Raw genomic sequence first — 14,470 nt, 5'->3', positions numbered from 1 at the left:
CAGAAGACACATGTGCATAGGGCTCTGAAGGCAGACAGAATTGCAAATGCCTGTGCACAAATTGTGTAAGCACACAGGGCAACTCACTAAGGGCAAAATCTAGTTTAATGACAATCAGTGAAAGTTTTACTGCACACCCGTCCACTCACACCAAACACCATGCAGAGTATAGGGCTGCCTCCTTGAAAATCAGGTATAGCCAAAACCAGCAGCCACAGATAAATGCCTGGTCAGGCATGTACTGTGAGGCAGAACCTAAATAATGACAGAATAACTATATACTGCAAAAATACCCGTGTGTATTAGTGCCATGGTGTGTATAATCATACACACTGACACATGCAGAAAAATCCTCAAGGGCTAACAGCTTCACAGGCTGCAGACAGGTTGAGGCTGATACAGAAACATTGTTTTATCTGAGTTTGGACCCAGGATTTCTGTGCCAGCTTTCTGCAGAGAACCCCAGAGTTCTAGTTCTCCTGCAAGTCACCCCTGCAGAAACAGCCCAGTCCATCTACAACATGAAAACTGTACTGATCCACACAGTGGGCAGTCCACCAAGCCTGATCCTTGCTTTGTTTTCTCAGTCAAATCTGTCATGAACTGCAGATTTCAGGAAATTGATAACTTTCTCTTGGGCAAATAAGCCTGGGGAGAGGAGAAAACTCCAGGGATCAGTGCCAGTAAACAGCCTTGCTCTGGCTTGGGGTGGAAAAGAAAGAGAGAACAGGCTGCTCGAGGGAAGGCTGCTGGCAGGGACAAATCAATATGTAATATTTTCTATGGTCTTGTGAGTGGTACTGTACTACGCTACTGTATATAATGTACTATTGATTATATCATATCCTATAATCACCTATAAACGGATATATCTCATAGCCAGAAGGCAGCAGCCTCAGTCATAACTCTGGGCCACCAGTTGGGCATTAACTGTGCCAGGAAAATACCATCTTGGAGCTATCCATGAGCTGAAAGAGGAAGCAGCAGTGTAGCATTGTTCTGGATGCTGCACAGTGAATGTCACTCCAGGCTCCTGGGAGCATCATGACTCCATGAGCACCTCACGATTGCATGGAGGAAGGAAAAGGTCTATACAGAACCCTTGATCAATTTCTTGACAGACAGCAGGTTTCTGACATTCACAGACTGGAGGCCACCAAGAAAGGCTTAAGTATGAGGCATATTAGTGAAAAGCCAGGAATATAATTACAGCACAAGAGGGAGAACCTGATTTTAGGTTAGTCAGGGTGATAAGGGAGTCAGACTTGTGTCTGATGGAGCACAGTAGGTAAGGATTCAGCATGGAGAGTATAGAGGTATATCAGCATGGATGAAGCAGGGGATTATAACCAGGCACACCAAAGTTAGACTGAGATGTGACAGCAGAAAGATATTCAGCACAGTTGGAGGAGATTATGAGAAGACTTGCTTCAGATGAGATGAGGGATTATGACAGAGGAAGATTCACTTCAGCTGGGACAGGAGGTTATAACAGACAGACTCACCTTGGATATGACAGATGCTAATAGCAGGAGACTCACTAGAGATAAAAAGGGGTTATAACAGAGAAAAATGTACCTCATTTGAGTTGGGGGATAACAGGGGGAAAAAAATCAAACCAAACCCAAAGCCAGATAGGTGATCAGATGGTTTATCATAGGAAAAATTTCACTTTGGATGGGGCAGGGCATTTATAACAGACCTGGAGCATGGCAGGAGGCACTGCTGTGAGATTGGACTGTATCAGAGGGTTGCTGTAGGGACAGAGATGCACTTGTAGGGAAGCTTCTACAAGAAAGCAGCTACATTCCTAGTAAGAACAAAGTAATACCAGGAAGGCTTATTCCCACTAAGCAGGACTAGGTTTTGTAATACAATAATTCATTTTGGATAAGAAGGGAGACTGGCAGAGACAAGGATTCATCTCATTTTGGAATGAGTTTTATAACAGAGATATGAGTCATGATAAATCACAAGCTACATATAGGTGAATGGGACAGAAACCAACATATGTTGGATGGGACAGTTGCCCCACAGGGAGAGATTTATCTCTGGTGAAACATGGAATCAGAAAACAGATTTCCCTGTTATCTAAAGGAGATGAAAGACTCATCTAGAATATGATCAGATGAAAAGGAAATTGTAACAGTGATAGCTGCTCACAGGACTGGGGAGCTACAACAGAGACTGGTTCCCCCGCAAACTGCTAGAGAGCCTTTTTCCCAGTTGCAGGCTCCCTCAGTCCTCTCCAGTCCAGCCCATCCTCAGCACTCTTGTTTCTCTGTGAACTGCCTCTCCAGTGGTCTTCTAGCGATGCTAATCGCTGTGCTTTGCTCCCATTTTATGCTCAGCAGTGGAGATTTGGCAATTTTTAACACTAAAAATCAGCGGAACCGAAACTCATCTCTGAGCTAAGGACCATTCTCCACAGCCTCACTCATCCTGGGCAGGAGAATGCCAAAGAACCCACAGGAGCAGCCTGGCCACTCCATCAGAGAGGAGGGGGCTCCTCTTGGACCCCTGCAGCCTTCTTTTCCCTCAGGAGTGGCACGGCTGTCTGGGTGGAGGCACAGAGCCTCACTCTTTCCCACTCTGTCCTTGTCCTGCACCCGTTACCAATCCAAGCCAGGGTGGTGCTAACTCCCTGTTTTCTCTGTCTGTGCCCTGCAGATGTATCCGAGGGCTCAGTTCCCAATGGAGATTCCCAGAGCAGCGTGGACAGTTTGCGGAAGCACCTTCGTGGCGACACTTTCACCCAGCAGCAGCTGGAAGCTTTAGATCGAGTTTTTGAGCGTCCTTCTTACCCTGACGTCTTTCAAACATCAGAGCACATCAAATCTGAGCAGGTGAGGGCCTGGCCTGGTGATGGGAAGCCACAGGCACTGAGAGGATGATGGCAGGGAGATTCCCTCACCAAAATCCCTCTCCCCCTCTCTGTCCCGTGTTCTGACACTGATCTGTTATTGCCTTTCTATCTGTTAAATGCCTTTCACAGCCCTGTCTAGTTGTTACTGTACTGCTGTGCTGATGCTCATGTACACACCAGCTTTACCTCCTCTCCTAAACTTGCTAAACTTGCTATATACCTGCACACTGTTCTCTCCCTATATCCCCATGACCACTTTTCCCTCTGCACACACACCTGTCTGTATGCCAGCCTGTTCTTGCCATGAACATGCCTACACCCCATCCATGTTCACTGGCAGGCAGCACTGCACAGAAACTCCTGCACCCTGAGATCACACTGGTGACCAGCAAGCTGGGTTGGGTTCTAATGGATCATTTTCCTTCATGACTCACAGCTGAGACTTGACTCCCATCTCCAACATAGTTTTCCACACTTCTGCAGCTCTACCCACCTTTTCTTTACTCCCCCGCTCTCCTAGCCTTTTATCCCAAAAGCTGTTTGTCTTAATAAAATGAAAATCAAAAGTCTTTTTAAACCGCCCCAAGCCATAAACCAACAAAGGAAGAGAAGGAGAGGCTGGCTGTGGACTCCCTTCATCCCAGAGTCCCTGGGTTTATTACAATGAATAACCTTTATTTACTTTCATTAGACTATTAAGCACCAGCACAGTCATTTTTCCCCCTGAAACTCTGAGCAGGGCCCATAAAGCAAATCCAAAGCCTAATTGAGTTCATTTTAATTTCTCTCCGATCACAGCGAATTACTCTGGTGATAAATCAGGGGGCAGGCTCACCCCCAGTAGAAGGCCTAATTTGCAGCTAATTACAAAACTGATTTCTACAGGAAGATCAATACAAGAAGGAATTGGAAATGACTAGGCAGTCCTAGCCAAGCAGGGACAGGGGCGGGGAGGGGGCAGCATGCATGGAACCTGCTGGAGGAGGGGAAGATGTGGGGAGGGGGTTGGGGAAGTGCATGGAAAAAAACGGAGGAGAAAGAGCAGAAAATCAGTTTTAATTTAACGTAATATTAATCAGAGCAACTTTTCCTGCTGTTTTGTAGCCTTCCTGTTTCTCCAGCTCCCGCGTCTGGTCTGGAGGCTGCCACAATAAAAAGGCAATTACCAGAGCCTTTCGGACAGGACACCCTTTCAGATTCAATGGCTCTCCCCCTCCCATCCTTCTGTTAGCCATGTGGCTCCCCCCTCCCCAATTTCATACCCCAATGCGCAGAGTGACAGAGGCAGGGGATGAGGCTTCTTTGTTTTTAAAAAAGCTAGGACAGAGGTAACAGGGGAGGGGAGGCAGGAGACCCAGGCAGAGACCCTGGCGACAGTGGGCCAACACTGGCTGCTTCCTACAGCCTGCCTGTCCTAGTCATGTCATTGTAGTCCTATGCCCCAGCTGTCCTTGTCAGCAGGGCAAACACCTCCCACCTCCACTCAGCCAAGAGGAGGGGATGTGGATTTCCCTTCTTTTCCCCTGGGCTGGCACAGACAGCAATTCCCATCCCCACAGCATGGAATGAAGGCTCAGCCGTGCCACAGATAACAGGCCAGATCCCTCACCTCTCTTTCCCTTCACACCATCAAGCAAGCAAGCAGTGGGATATTTCATCTTAGGATGCCCCCCCCACCACATCCCCCTCAACCCTCTTGTCACTTTGTCTTCTCCATTTCCTCCTCCTCCTCCTCTTCCATCTGTGCAGGGGTTTGCATCTCTCCTCTTCCTCCCCCCCATCTGTACACCCTTCCCTTTCTCCTATCGCATCAATAGCGAGCTGTCTTTCTCCTCTCTTCCCCAGGGTAATGAGTACTCCCTCCCAGCTCTGACCCCTGGTCTCGATGAAGTCAAATCAAGTCTATCCACTTCTGCTAACCCAGACCTGGGGACAAATGTGTCAGGACCCCAGACGTACCCTGTGGTGACCGGTAAGCTGCCTGACCAAACAGCAGAACCAAGCTTTTTATTTATTTCCCTCATCACCATTAGCTTCTGCTTTTTCTGCTAATGCAAGATACCCCTCTGTGGCAAACAAGGAAAGAGACAGAAAGACTGTGGAGAACATAAGGGTTCAATAGAAGTTTGAAATTCAGAGTGTTGGCAGTTTTGGGTACACTTAGATGCGTCCAGGTGTGACTCAAAGACAGGCAAACCCAGCTGTGAATCACAAGCTTGTGTGTCCAGATGGGGCTTAAGGTTGGGATGTTGGTGGAGAACAAACATGTCCAAATATTCACTGATTTTTTTCCTTTGTATCTGAGAACAACAGGGTCGTGGCTTACCCATGATCTCCACTTGGTTTTCTTTTGGAGAAATAATAGTTTAAGTTTTATTCAGTCCTGGCACTTGGAAGGGGCATTTGCAAATTAAATGCTGAGATCTGATGAACTGCTACTGCTAAACTCCTTCCTCCTTAAGCCCATGAGTCTCTTAGAAGACCTGGCAAAAAAGAATTGTTCAAGCCTTTTGTCATGTGTGGGCAAATTAAACACAGGTGTGTCTGGGAGAGTAGAAACTGTGAGCAAGCACATGAAAGCAGACAAATTGGGATGCAGAGAAATAGGAGGTAATCTCTGTAGCAGATGCTTCACTGAAACTTCCTTTTTGCTGGTGGTGCAGAACCTGAGTGGCCCAGGTTGGCCCAGGGTCACTCCCACACTGTCCTGACACTGGTGTTAGATTGCCTGTCCTGTGTGTCTAGAGCTGTAAGGAAGTATTCTGGTGCCACAGCCCTTCTTCTCAAGGCTTTGGTTGCCATCAGTGGCTGCTCACACAGCTACCAGACTTGCTAGCTCCTCCTAGCTAAAGTGGCTGCAAGGCTCAAGTGACTTGCCCCTGTCCCCTTCTCTCGACAGCTTTTGTAGCCCCTCTAGAAACCTCTTGGCAGAAGTTGAAAAACAACTCATGACAAAGAGGTTTAAGTCCTGTTAGCAAGGAAAGAAGCTTGACCTTGTCCCTTGACTAAAAAGTTGTCCTCTGATGGCACAGAATCAAGAACACTGGAGTTTGTGTATCAATGTTTTCTTGCAGAAGCCCAGCTAATAGCCCCTGATGTCAAAGCAGCTCATGGCTGAAGCAGGCAGTCATTGCTTGTTCAGCAAACACTGAGCAAAGGCATATTGTTGCATGCAACTTTTGATTACCAAGAACTCTGGGACCAGGCAGGATTAGTAACAGTTAACTCAAACACAGAGGATATCCAGTGTGAAGTCTGCAAAATCTCATGGAGAACGTGGGAGGTGAACTATATTATTCAGGAAGTGTCGAGAAAGCATGACATCCCAGACCTTTTTCATGGCTGTTACAGCTATCAGGCTTGATTCAGAATCCTTGTAGCCATGCAGTTTCTTAGCCAACCAGAAAAAAATTGGCTTAGCTGTGGCAAAAATGTTCTACCTTTCTTTGTATTTGCAAAACTCAGCTGGCGTTCATCTACTGTTTACACATCCACATCTCTTACAGGAAATATCTTCTTGTCTTTGAGGGACAAAGCCAGTAGGAGAACAAGGCAAATCCCTACAGCAAAATGTAAAGGTGATGTGTCTACAATCAGAGTTTAAGATTCAAAGAGGCCATGAAAATAGTTCTTTTTAGTCCTTCTGCCTAAGTGAAGATGGTGCATTCCAGCCTGTTAATGTGAGAGGAGGCTTCCTGAAGGCTGGGACACTACACAAGCCTTGGACATGACTCTCACAAGGGCACAGCAGGAGACAGATTTGGTCTCACAGAAGAGACTATGGGCTGAGAAAAAAAAATTTTCTTCATGTCCCTTATACCCTGTGATACCTCTACTGTGTTCCCTGCCATACTCCCAGCTCAGCTTGAGAACATCCCTATCTGATCCATCTGGATCCAAGAGTGAGAAAAGTTCATTTCAGACCCAGCTTGACATTCCCAGGTGGCAACTTAGCACTAACATCTCAATCTGTATGCGACATTTCAATCAGTGCAGAGTAACAAAAGCAGAACTATTAGCACTGGGAGCTGTTCAGTGGTGGTAACGATGGAGAAACTCAGAAACTGGAAATGAAAAGGGGAAGAAAAAGCCCCTCAACACCCTGAAAGGCATCAGAGGAAGTGGGGTGAAGAATTTTTCCTGTACACTTAGGCCAGGATCCAGTGTTTGGATTAATGGTGCCATTACCCAAGAAAGGACTTCAGATAATGCTCATTCTTAAAATGTTTTTGCTGGCAATTAAATGGTTGCAGGTATTGATCTTCATTGATCTGATGTTCTCAATTTGCATAATCTACTAAAGATGAATGATTCATGATATGTTTGCTATGGGGCTGAGCAATGCTTTCAGGAAGGACCAGAGAGGTGAGGAACTCAGTGCTGCCTCCTGATCTAACCCTGCTAGGAAATTAAGGAAGAGGCATACAGATTGCTTTGGTATCACCTAGGTCCTGCTCCCAGGAAGGGATACTGGAGTAATAGTGAGTACTGAATTGCTGGCTGCCTCTTTTGCTGCTAGGGCAATGAAATGCCTCATACTTTTGTCCCAGGCTGTCTGTGAATTCAGGTGATACCTGAAACAAATGTGAAACAAATCTACTCATTCAGGTACAAATTCTGTGTGGAGTCACTTCACAATGTGAGATTTAGAGTTCAGTCTAGCAAGTCTCTCCAGCTTAGTCTTCCCAGACAGAATAAAGTGTCACTAGGTCTTTCCACACCATAGCTCTATGATACCAGATCCTTGTCCTTTCTGAAGACTTTAGAGAAAGTCCTTCTCTCTGGCTCATGAATAGCTGTCCTCAGCAAGCTCTTTTAGCTCACACCATTCTCAGACTATACCCCTCCAAAAGCCACCAAAACCTCAACAATATGTAGCTACCTAAGGTCTTGAAATGTAGTGACATAGTTAAGGAACAGTGTTTCTGAAGTCCCTATATCTGTCTTGGAACTGAAGAGCTGGAAATGCTGCAAAACAGGCATCCACCTCTTCAATGTGCCAGACAGCCTTCCTCAAAGTCCTGGGCATGCAATCAAAGACACAGATTAGCACCACAGCCATGTACAGCCCAGCCTTGCCTAGTACTGCCAGTATCAAACACTCCCTTTTAGACAATTATTCTACTAACACAACTTAGATGGCTCATTTATTACTCAAATCTCCAAAAGTAAATAAACAAAACCATTTTTTACTATGGAGCAGACAGGTCATCCTTATTTCTCCTTATTAAGTATGTGCAAAAAATTTCCATGAATGAGTTGTCACTTAGGTACTAGCTGGACACTAGGCTAGGAAACATACCCTGCTGTCCTTCATATGGAACAGACAATGCAGAAATTTTCAACTTCCTTGTGAAGATTCAGAGAGAGAAAGCTCTTAAGGGTTCCTTGAGAATACTTCCTCACCTCTTTCTGCACACACAGGCCAGCAGGCAAACTATGTCTTGCCTTGATGTTGCATGGCTCTCATAGCTGGATTGGTGTAGAGCCCTCTCAGTTTCTTGGACAATATCTTTGAACACCAATCAGAATTCCTAGAAGCAAAGATCCAAGCTCAAACATACCATGATAAGGCAAGTATGTGCAGTTGTACACTGTTACAGAATTCTGTTGTTGAGTTGTTCTACTTTAATCATTTTTATTGAAGGCAAACAGTCAAAGCAGATGAGTATAAATCTGTACAGGGCTAGGTAAACACAGAAAATCTCAATAGCTTTCTTTCATTCACTCATTTCCATGGAGCTTTGAGTTTGGAAGGTACTCAATAGCTAGGTAGGTTCTCAATGGTTGAGAGGTGAGTGGAGAAGAACCTCAAGATTTTGGCACTAGCAATAGGAGTGTCTTAAAAGCACAAGGATGTTCACAGAATGGAGAAGAGAACAAAGGTTAAGATCCATCTTTAAACAACTGTTTCCAACAGCTGTTGGAATAGTCACGCAAAGAAGTGAGATGTCTTCAAAGCAAGTTCTGAGTCCTGGGGACTTAGATTAATAGATTGGGAACAGAGCCCTTTCCAACTCAATTATCTAGCCCAGGAGTTACCCAACAGAGAGACAATACTAGAGCATAATGGAGTTTTCATGTATGGTTTGAAATGTGTTATTATTATTGAAACTATGTTAACAAGGTATTGCTTGTTAACAGACTACTACAGGGGAGGATTTACCTACTGTATGGATCATAAATTGACAGCAAAGTTGAAGATAAATTTCCCTTAGTTGAGACCCAGCAGTTTTAACTAAATAGACTTTGTTTGTGAGCCCATTACAATCCATGAGATGTACAAAGAAAAAGTAAAAGACAAGATGAAAAAAAAAAATCATGTCAGGAATTTCTATTGTGACTGAAATGGGAATCTGTATCCTCTTCTCTTCCTGTGAGGAAGTTTATGAGTGCTTCTCTGCTACAGTTACCACCTATTAACAGGAATAGAGAACTTTCAAAGTCATCATCACCCACCAAAACAGCTATCATGTCCTATAAGGAAAATATTTCCTTCTCTCTGGGAAATAACTTTTTCCCTAAAGGAACAAGTATCATCCAAGGTGAGAAATCCCGACGACAACTCATGACATATCAAACAGGCACCACAAAAACAAAAAGTTCATGGAATTTACTTTCCTCCAGACCTCCCTCTCTGGCATAGGATCAGATTTTTTCCAGTTTTTTTTTTTTTTTTTTGTTTGTTTGTTTGGTTGGTTGGTTGGTTTTTTAATTCATAGATGAATGTATGTAAAAAAAATTTGGAATTACTGACAAAAAAGGATACTTGCTATACCTGAAAGACATAAAAAAGTAGTACTCAAACAGCACCTGATTTCTGTGAAAGTTTCCAGGAAAGCTGTGATGCTAATCATGGCGAAATCACTGGCTAGACAGTTGGAAAAATTTTCTGAAATGCTGAACAATCCTTTGAGGACTTTAACCTTCTGCAAGGTGAAAAGATACTATTTGCTTCATTTCAGATTAGCAAGTGAACTGAAGAGAATTCTGTTCAGTTCAACAACCTGGTCATTTAAAACGAAGAAACAAACTAGGATTTGAAAAAGTAGAACCATTTGTTTTCCTCAAATTAAGTGAATTAGAGTTGGTATGAAAGGATGAAATCTATTAGTTTTAAAATAGTGTTCTTAAACCAGTCCAAATTCCTCCTTATAGCTATCCTTTCCTCCAGTTAATAATTTTTTTTTTTTAATGCAAAACCTGCTAAGAAAATCTTGCTTTTTCTGTTCTAATATATTTAGGAAGTCAGGGACCTTATGGTCATTTTATTTAATTAGCATGAATAATTACAAATACTGGTTTTAATTTAATTCTAATTTCCATCCAAATATAACTTGACACAGATAACAAGTAAAAAGTTAATAATCTAATAAAATAATAATATGGACTCATCGTTCACTATTTTGCCATGTAATAATATGTGAAGACAAATTATATTAAACAACATAATTGCTTAAATAAATATGCACATGATGCAGTTCATCTACTTGGCAAAAACTGAAATGACTATATTTAGGGTGAATTTTATATTTGTCAAAATATTTGTTACCTCCCATAAAATTCAAGCTTAAGAAAACAGCTTCACAGTGGAAATGTAAAACAAGTTGATCCATATTTCTGTTTGAAATCATTACTAAAACTGACCATTACATTCAGTTGTACTTATAATGTTACAGTGAGAAGGGAAGTATTTCCTTCCCCTTTTCCTTGTTTGTACTGGTGAAAAATTCTGTCTTACTTCAGTCCACTTTAGCCTCTGATACAAGCAAGCAGTGGCCCTGGCAGGGCTTGACTAATCTGACTTTAAAAAAGCTGCTGGGGGGCCCAAGTTGGCTCTGGTGATGGCAGAGCCCACAGATGCTGCCCCAGCCCAGCAGCATGGCTGCAGTCACCAGCAGTCAAACAAAACAGCCTCTTGGGCACATCTCTGGGTGCTCCAATGCCATGAAAATGGAATGTGATAATCATTCATGCATCTGCTGCCAGGTTGTTACTATCCTGCCTCACTAAAATGAAGGTAGTATTTTGTGTGAGCAAGCCTCTCATATTTAAGATGAGGAACTGGCAAAAGCAGAAGACCACAGGACCTGCAAATTTAATCAACTCTTTCCCCTCCTTAAGAAGAGATAATATCTTCTTATCTAGTCAAGGAATTTGTAAAAGCAAAAGGTGCTACTATTCTTCTCTGGGACCAAATGGCTGAGAGTGATAGATGGTCAGATGAATGATCCCTGAAACAGACAGGAATGGGGGTGGAGGGGAAGGAATCACACAAACTATTTATATGCATTCAGTGGAATTTTCACTGACATTAACTTTATGATGATGAAGAAAGCAGTTGGTGGGCTTTAAAGGCATATTCAACTGAAGAACACAGGACCCAAAAGAAATAATCTCTTTGCTTTCCTTAAATTAGCATTTAAGTGAACAATAGCAGTGAATGAAAATAATGTCATATAAAGACAATAGCAGTGAATTGGCATTCCCAGTCCAATTTTCTTCAGCAGAGGACAGCATTGCAGGCTGACACACTCTATGCTGCTGGACAAAAGGGGGCTTTTTTAGAGAAAATAATTGTATTATATTGTATTTCCAGCTATTCAAGTTTTGCCTTTTCTTCTGAGGTTAAATGAAGTATCCAATGAGTACAATTTTGATAAAAATTCTTATGATGTAGACATTTGCCCAGTGTAGCAAGGACTGTGCTTTATACCTGAGTTAAGCAGACATTATTAACTTTTGGTGTCCATCAGCTGTACTGGATTTAATCAGGCCCACTTCTTGTACAACCACAATTGTCTTTCAGAGAAATTGAGAGCTTAGAGTGATCTTTGTCCCATCTTTTTAAGTTTACAACTGCTGCGGGCTACCAAGGAAGATCTATCTGTCTTGTGATCAGTAAAATGCCATTATGATGAAACCTGGGAGTTGCCTATAATGAGGACTGAGTAAAAAAAAACTAGCAGGTTCTAGTTGCATTGCCCAGTATATATTTCAAAAGCATCTTGTTTGAGAGGTAACTCTTAAGTCACAAAACAACAAGGAATAAGCACATGCTACATTTCAAGACGGGCAGAACTTGCCAAATCAATGGGTTGGGACTCAAGAAAGGGGGCAATATAAACTCCACTGATCTTCTCTGTCAAATGCACAAGTTGAATACACTTCTTTCTCCCCTCCACCCAGAACTTCAAAGCATATCTTCCTTCTTCAGCTCCATGTTTAAACAAATGTATTGAGAGCCACATGAAATACACTTCAGTGGAGCTCTCAAGTGATTAATCAGTATTCAAGAAGCTTCAAAGAGTAAGTTCAGATCACAGGTCTACATGGAAGCTCCATGTTTTACTCTGTATGAAGAGTATAAAATTTTCTCTTCAAAGTAACATACAGAGTTAGCAGGTCAGTTTACTTGGAAAGCAGCAGTTGATCAGGTCAATCATAAAATCTAGGCTTATAACATTCTGTTTAATGAAAAAAATACAGCAAATAGATTACAAAATTTGATATGATGTCACAACAGCTTTGACTCTTAGGGGAAAGCGTTCCAAAGTTTTCTTTCAACATGTACTCAACAATGTAATGGACTAAGAACATGGATGAATGTATGCAGAAACAGAAAATAAACACTCAAGGCTCACTCTCCAGTCAGCAGGAAGACAAGAAAGGTATGAGAAGAAGGTTAATCTTGGCATACCTATCTAGTAAGGGTCTGTTATGATTCGAGAAGATAAAAAAAAAAAGAACAGTGTTTATTTTCAGTGAAGCTTGCAAAAAGCTCTCACAACAGAAAACCTAGGAAACTAAGAATAGAAAACGTGGTTCTTTTGATATGACAGTAAGCAAAAGTAAACAATATGCTGTGTGAGTCCTGTCTGCTCTCTTGTATGATTATTGGAATTGGAGGCAAGATTCCCACATGGGAGAAAATGATGTAACTCCACTGCCAGTAGTGCAAACTCACCCGGTCCATGAGTTCTGAGGACCCAGTCCCATTCTGTTACCAAAATGAAACAGAAAAAGATGTTCCAGAGGTGGGTACAAGGATAGAATTCAAACTACCTGAGATAAGATTCAGTTTTGGCACAGGGTTCCTACACAAACTTGAGTATTCTTCTCTGGGCTCAGTTCCTCACAGACAAAAGAGTGATCCCTAAGTGATGCTGTAAGTGTGCTGTGAAGGGTGGGGCACTGGGGTCATACAAATATTTGATAGAGACCTCAGGAAAAGACAAAGAATGGGAAACTTTGTCAAGATGGTAAGCAGTGTTGAGCAGGTGTGTAAATACATCCCTCATGCATGGATGTGCCATCTTGGAATTCTTTGTGTACTATAAAGAAAAGGAGCACTGGATGCAGATAGCTTATCCTCCAGGAAGCCAGCAGTGAAAAACAAGTAGCTTATCTAGTCCTGCAACCAACATCCACCCATCCACCCACCCTGCTTCCCTTCAGCAGGAGAGAGCATGATAAAAGCTGAGATGAGTCTCCCTAGGAATCCAAAGATGTGAATCTTCCTCTCACTCTGTCTGGCCAAAATCCCTTCATTCGCAGTAGGAATTTAGGCTGGAGATCACCAGTTCTTGCCTTCTGCCAAAATAACAGAGGAGAGGGTTAGAATGGAAGAAAAACAACCCTAACTCAGAAAGTACAGTCAGAAAGAGAGGAGTAGGTAATTCACAAAATGCTGCCCTCTGCTATGTTTCCAGCTATATCCCCTTCCTGACTTTCAAGTTTCCCCCACAGTGGGTGATATTATTTTTTTGCCACATATAAACAAGGATACTGTTTGCCTTTTAGAAGAAAAAATTAGACTGGGGCAGGAATAGATTGCTGTTGCTTTGGAAAGGGGTTGCAAACTCATTTCACTCCCCTGCAATTTGATTACAGGTTGGTATTCCAGCCTTAGGAGCAAGATATCCCTTAGGATTCACTGAAGGAGTTTTACTGAGGAGCACTCCCAACAAAAACACAGACAAGCCAAAATGGCACTGCTCCACAGCTTGTTGAAAGCATGGGACTTGGGATAGGCAGGAGCAAATCCTCCATCACAAATATGAAAGAATTAGAGAATGGAGAAAATCAAAATTGAAAACATAAAAGATGCAGCTGAAGTTTGAGTTGGTTAAAGTGAAAAATGGGACTGTGCCATTCACAGGTGGATAGATAGACAGATCAATCAATTGATTTCGTATACAGTGGCACGCTTTGGAGCTATAATTCACTGCTGGGGCAATTATTCCAGCATAGCAGTGGCAGGAGTTATACCAGAGACAGAATTCAGGTGCTTTTAGTCAGTGGAGAGTTGGACAACAAAGGAGTAAAAAATGGTAAATGCCATCTATCAGTAAAGATACATGGGATATAAATTATGTCTGTGCAGTTGCAGAGTGTAGAAAGAAAGATAGACAGATAAATAGACACATAAAAGTCTGAGTTTTGGTTGTGCAATCATTTGCTGTCTGACCTTATCCTCGCCTCCTTTCCACTATTCTTAGAGAGAAGAGTGTTTAGCATTATTGTGTTCAAGTCTCTTTGCCATGTTACTGTTGACTTCTTTATCCCCCCACACACTGAGTAAGTGGCGATGCCTCTGGAAGG

The 14,470-nt window shown here is 42.7% G+C and overlaps 2 protein-coding genes across 12 annotated transcripts in view; one reads left to right on the top strand and one right to left on the bottom strand.

Annotated features, from left to right (window-relative positions):
• Positions 1–14,470, top strand: part of PAX2 (paired box 2) — a 98,106-nt gene that overhangs the window by 66,605 nt on the left and 17,031 nt on the right. For all 11 annotated transcript variants that reach the window (XM_056495250.1, XM_056495255.1, XM_056495257.1 and 8 more), the window contains 2 exons: positions 2,671–2,846; positions 4,712–4,838. In XM_056495250.1, the coding sequence (XP_056351225.1) occupies positions 2,671–2,846; positions 4,712–4,838 (303 nt within the window). The remainder of the gene's footprint in view (positions 1–2,670; positions 2,847–4,711; positions 4,839–14,470) is intronic.
• Positions 1–14,470, bottom strand: part of LOC130255015 (translation initiation factor IF-2-like) — a 102,194-nt gene that overhangs the window by 72,856 nt on the left and 14,868 nt on the right. The gene's annotated exons all lie outside the window — the stretch shown is intronic.

The sequence above is a fragment of the Oenanthe melanoleuca genome, chromosome 6, assembly GCF_029582105.1.
Source record: "Oenanthe melanoleuca isolate GR-GAL-2019-014 chromosome 6, OMel1.0, whole genome shotgun sequence".
NCBI lineage: Eukaryota > Metazoa > Chordata > Aves > Passeriformes > Muscicapidae > Oenanthe > Oenanthe melanoleuca.
This window is presented reverse-complemented; position numbering and strand designations above follow the sequence as displayed.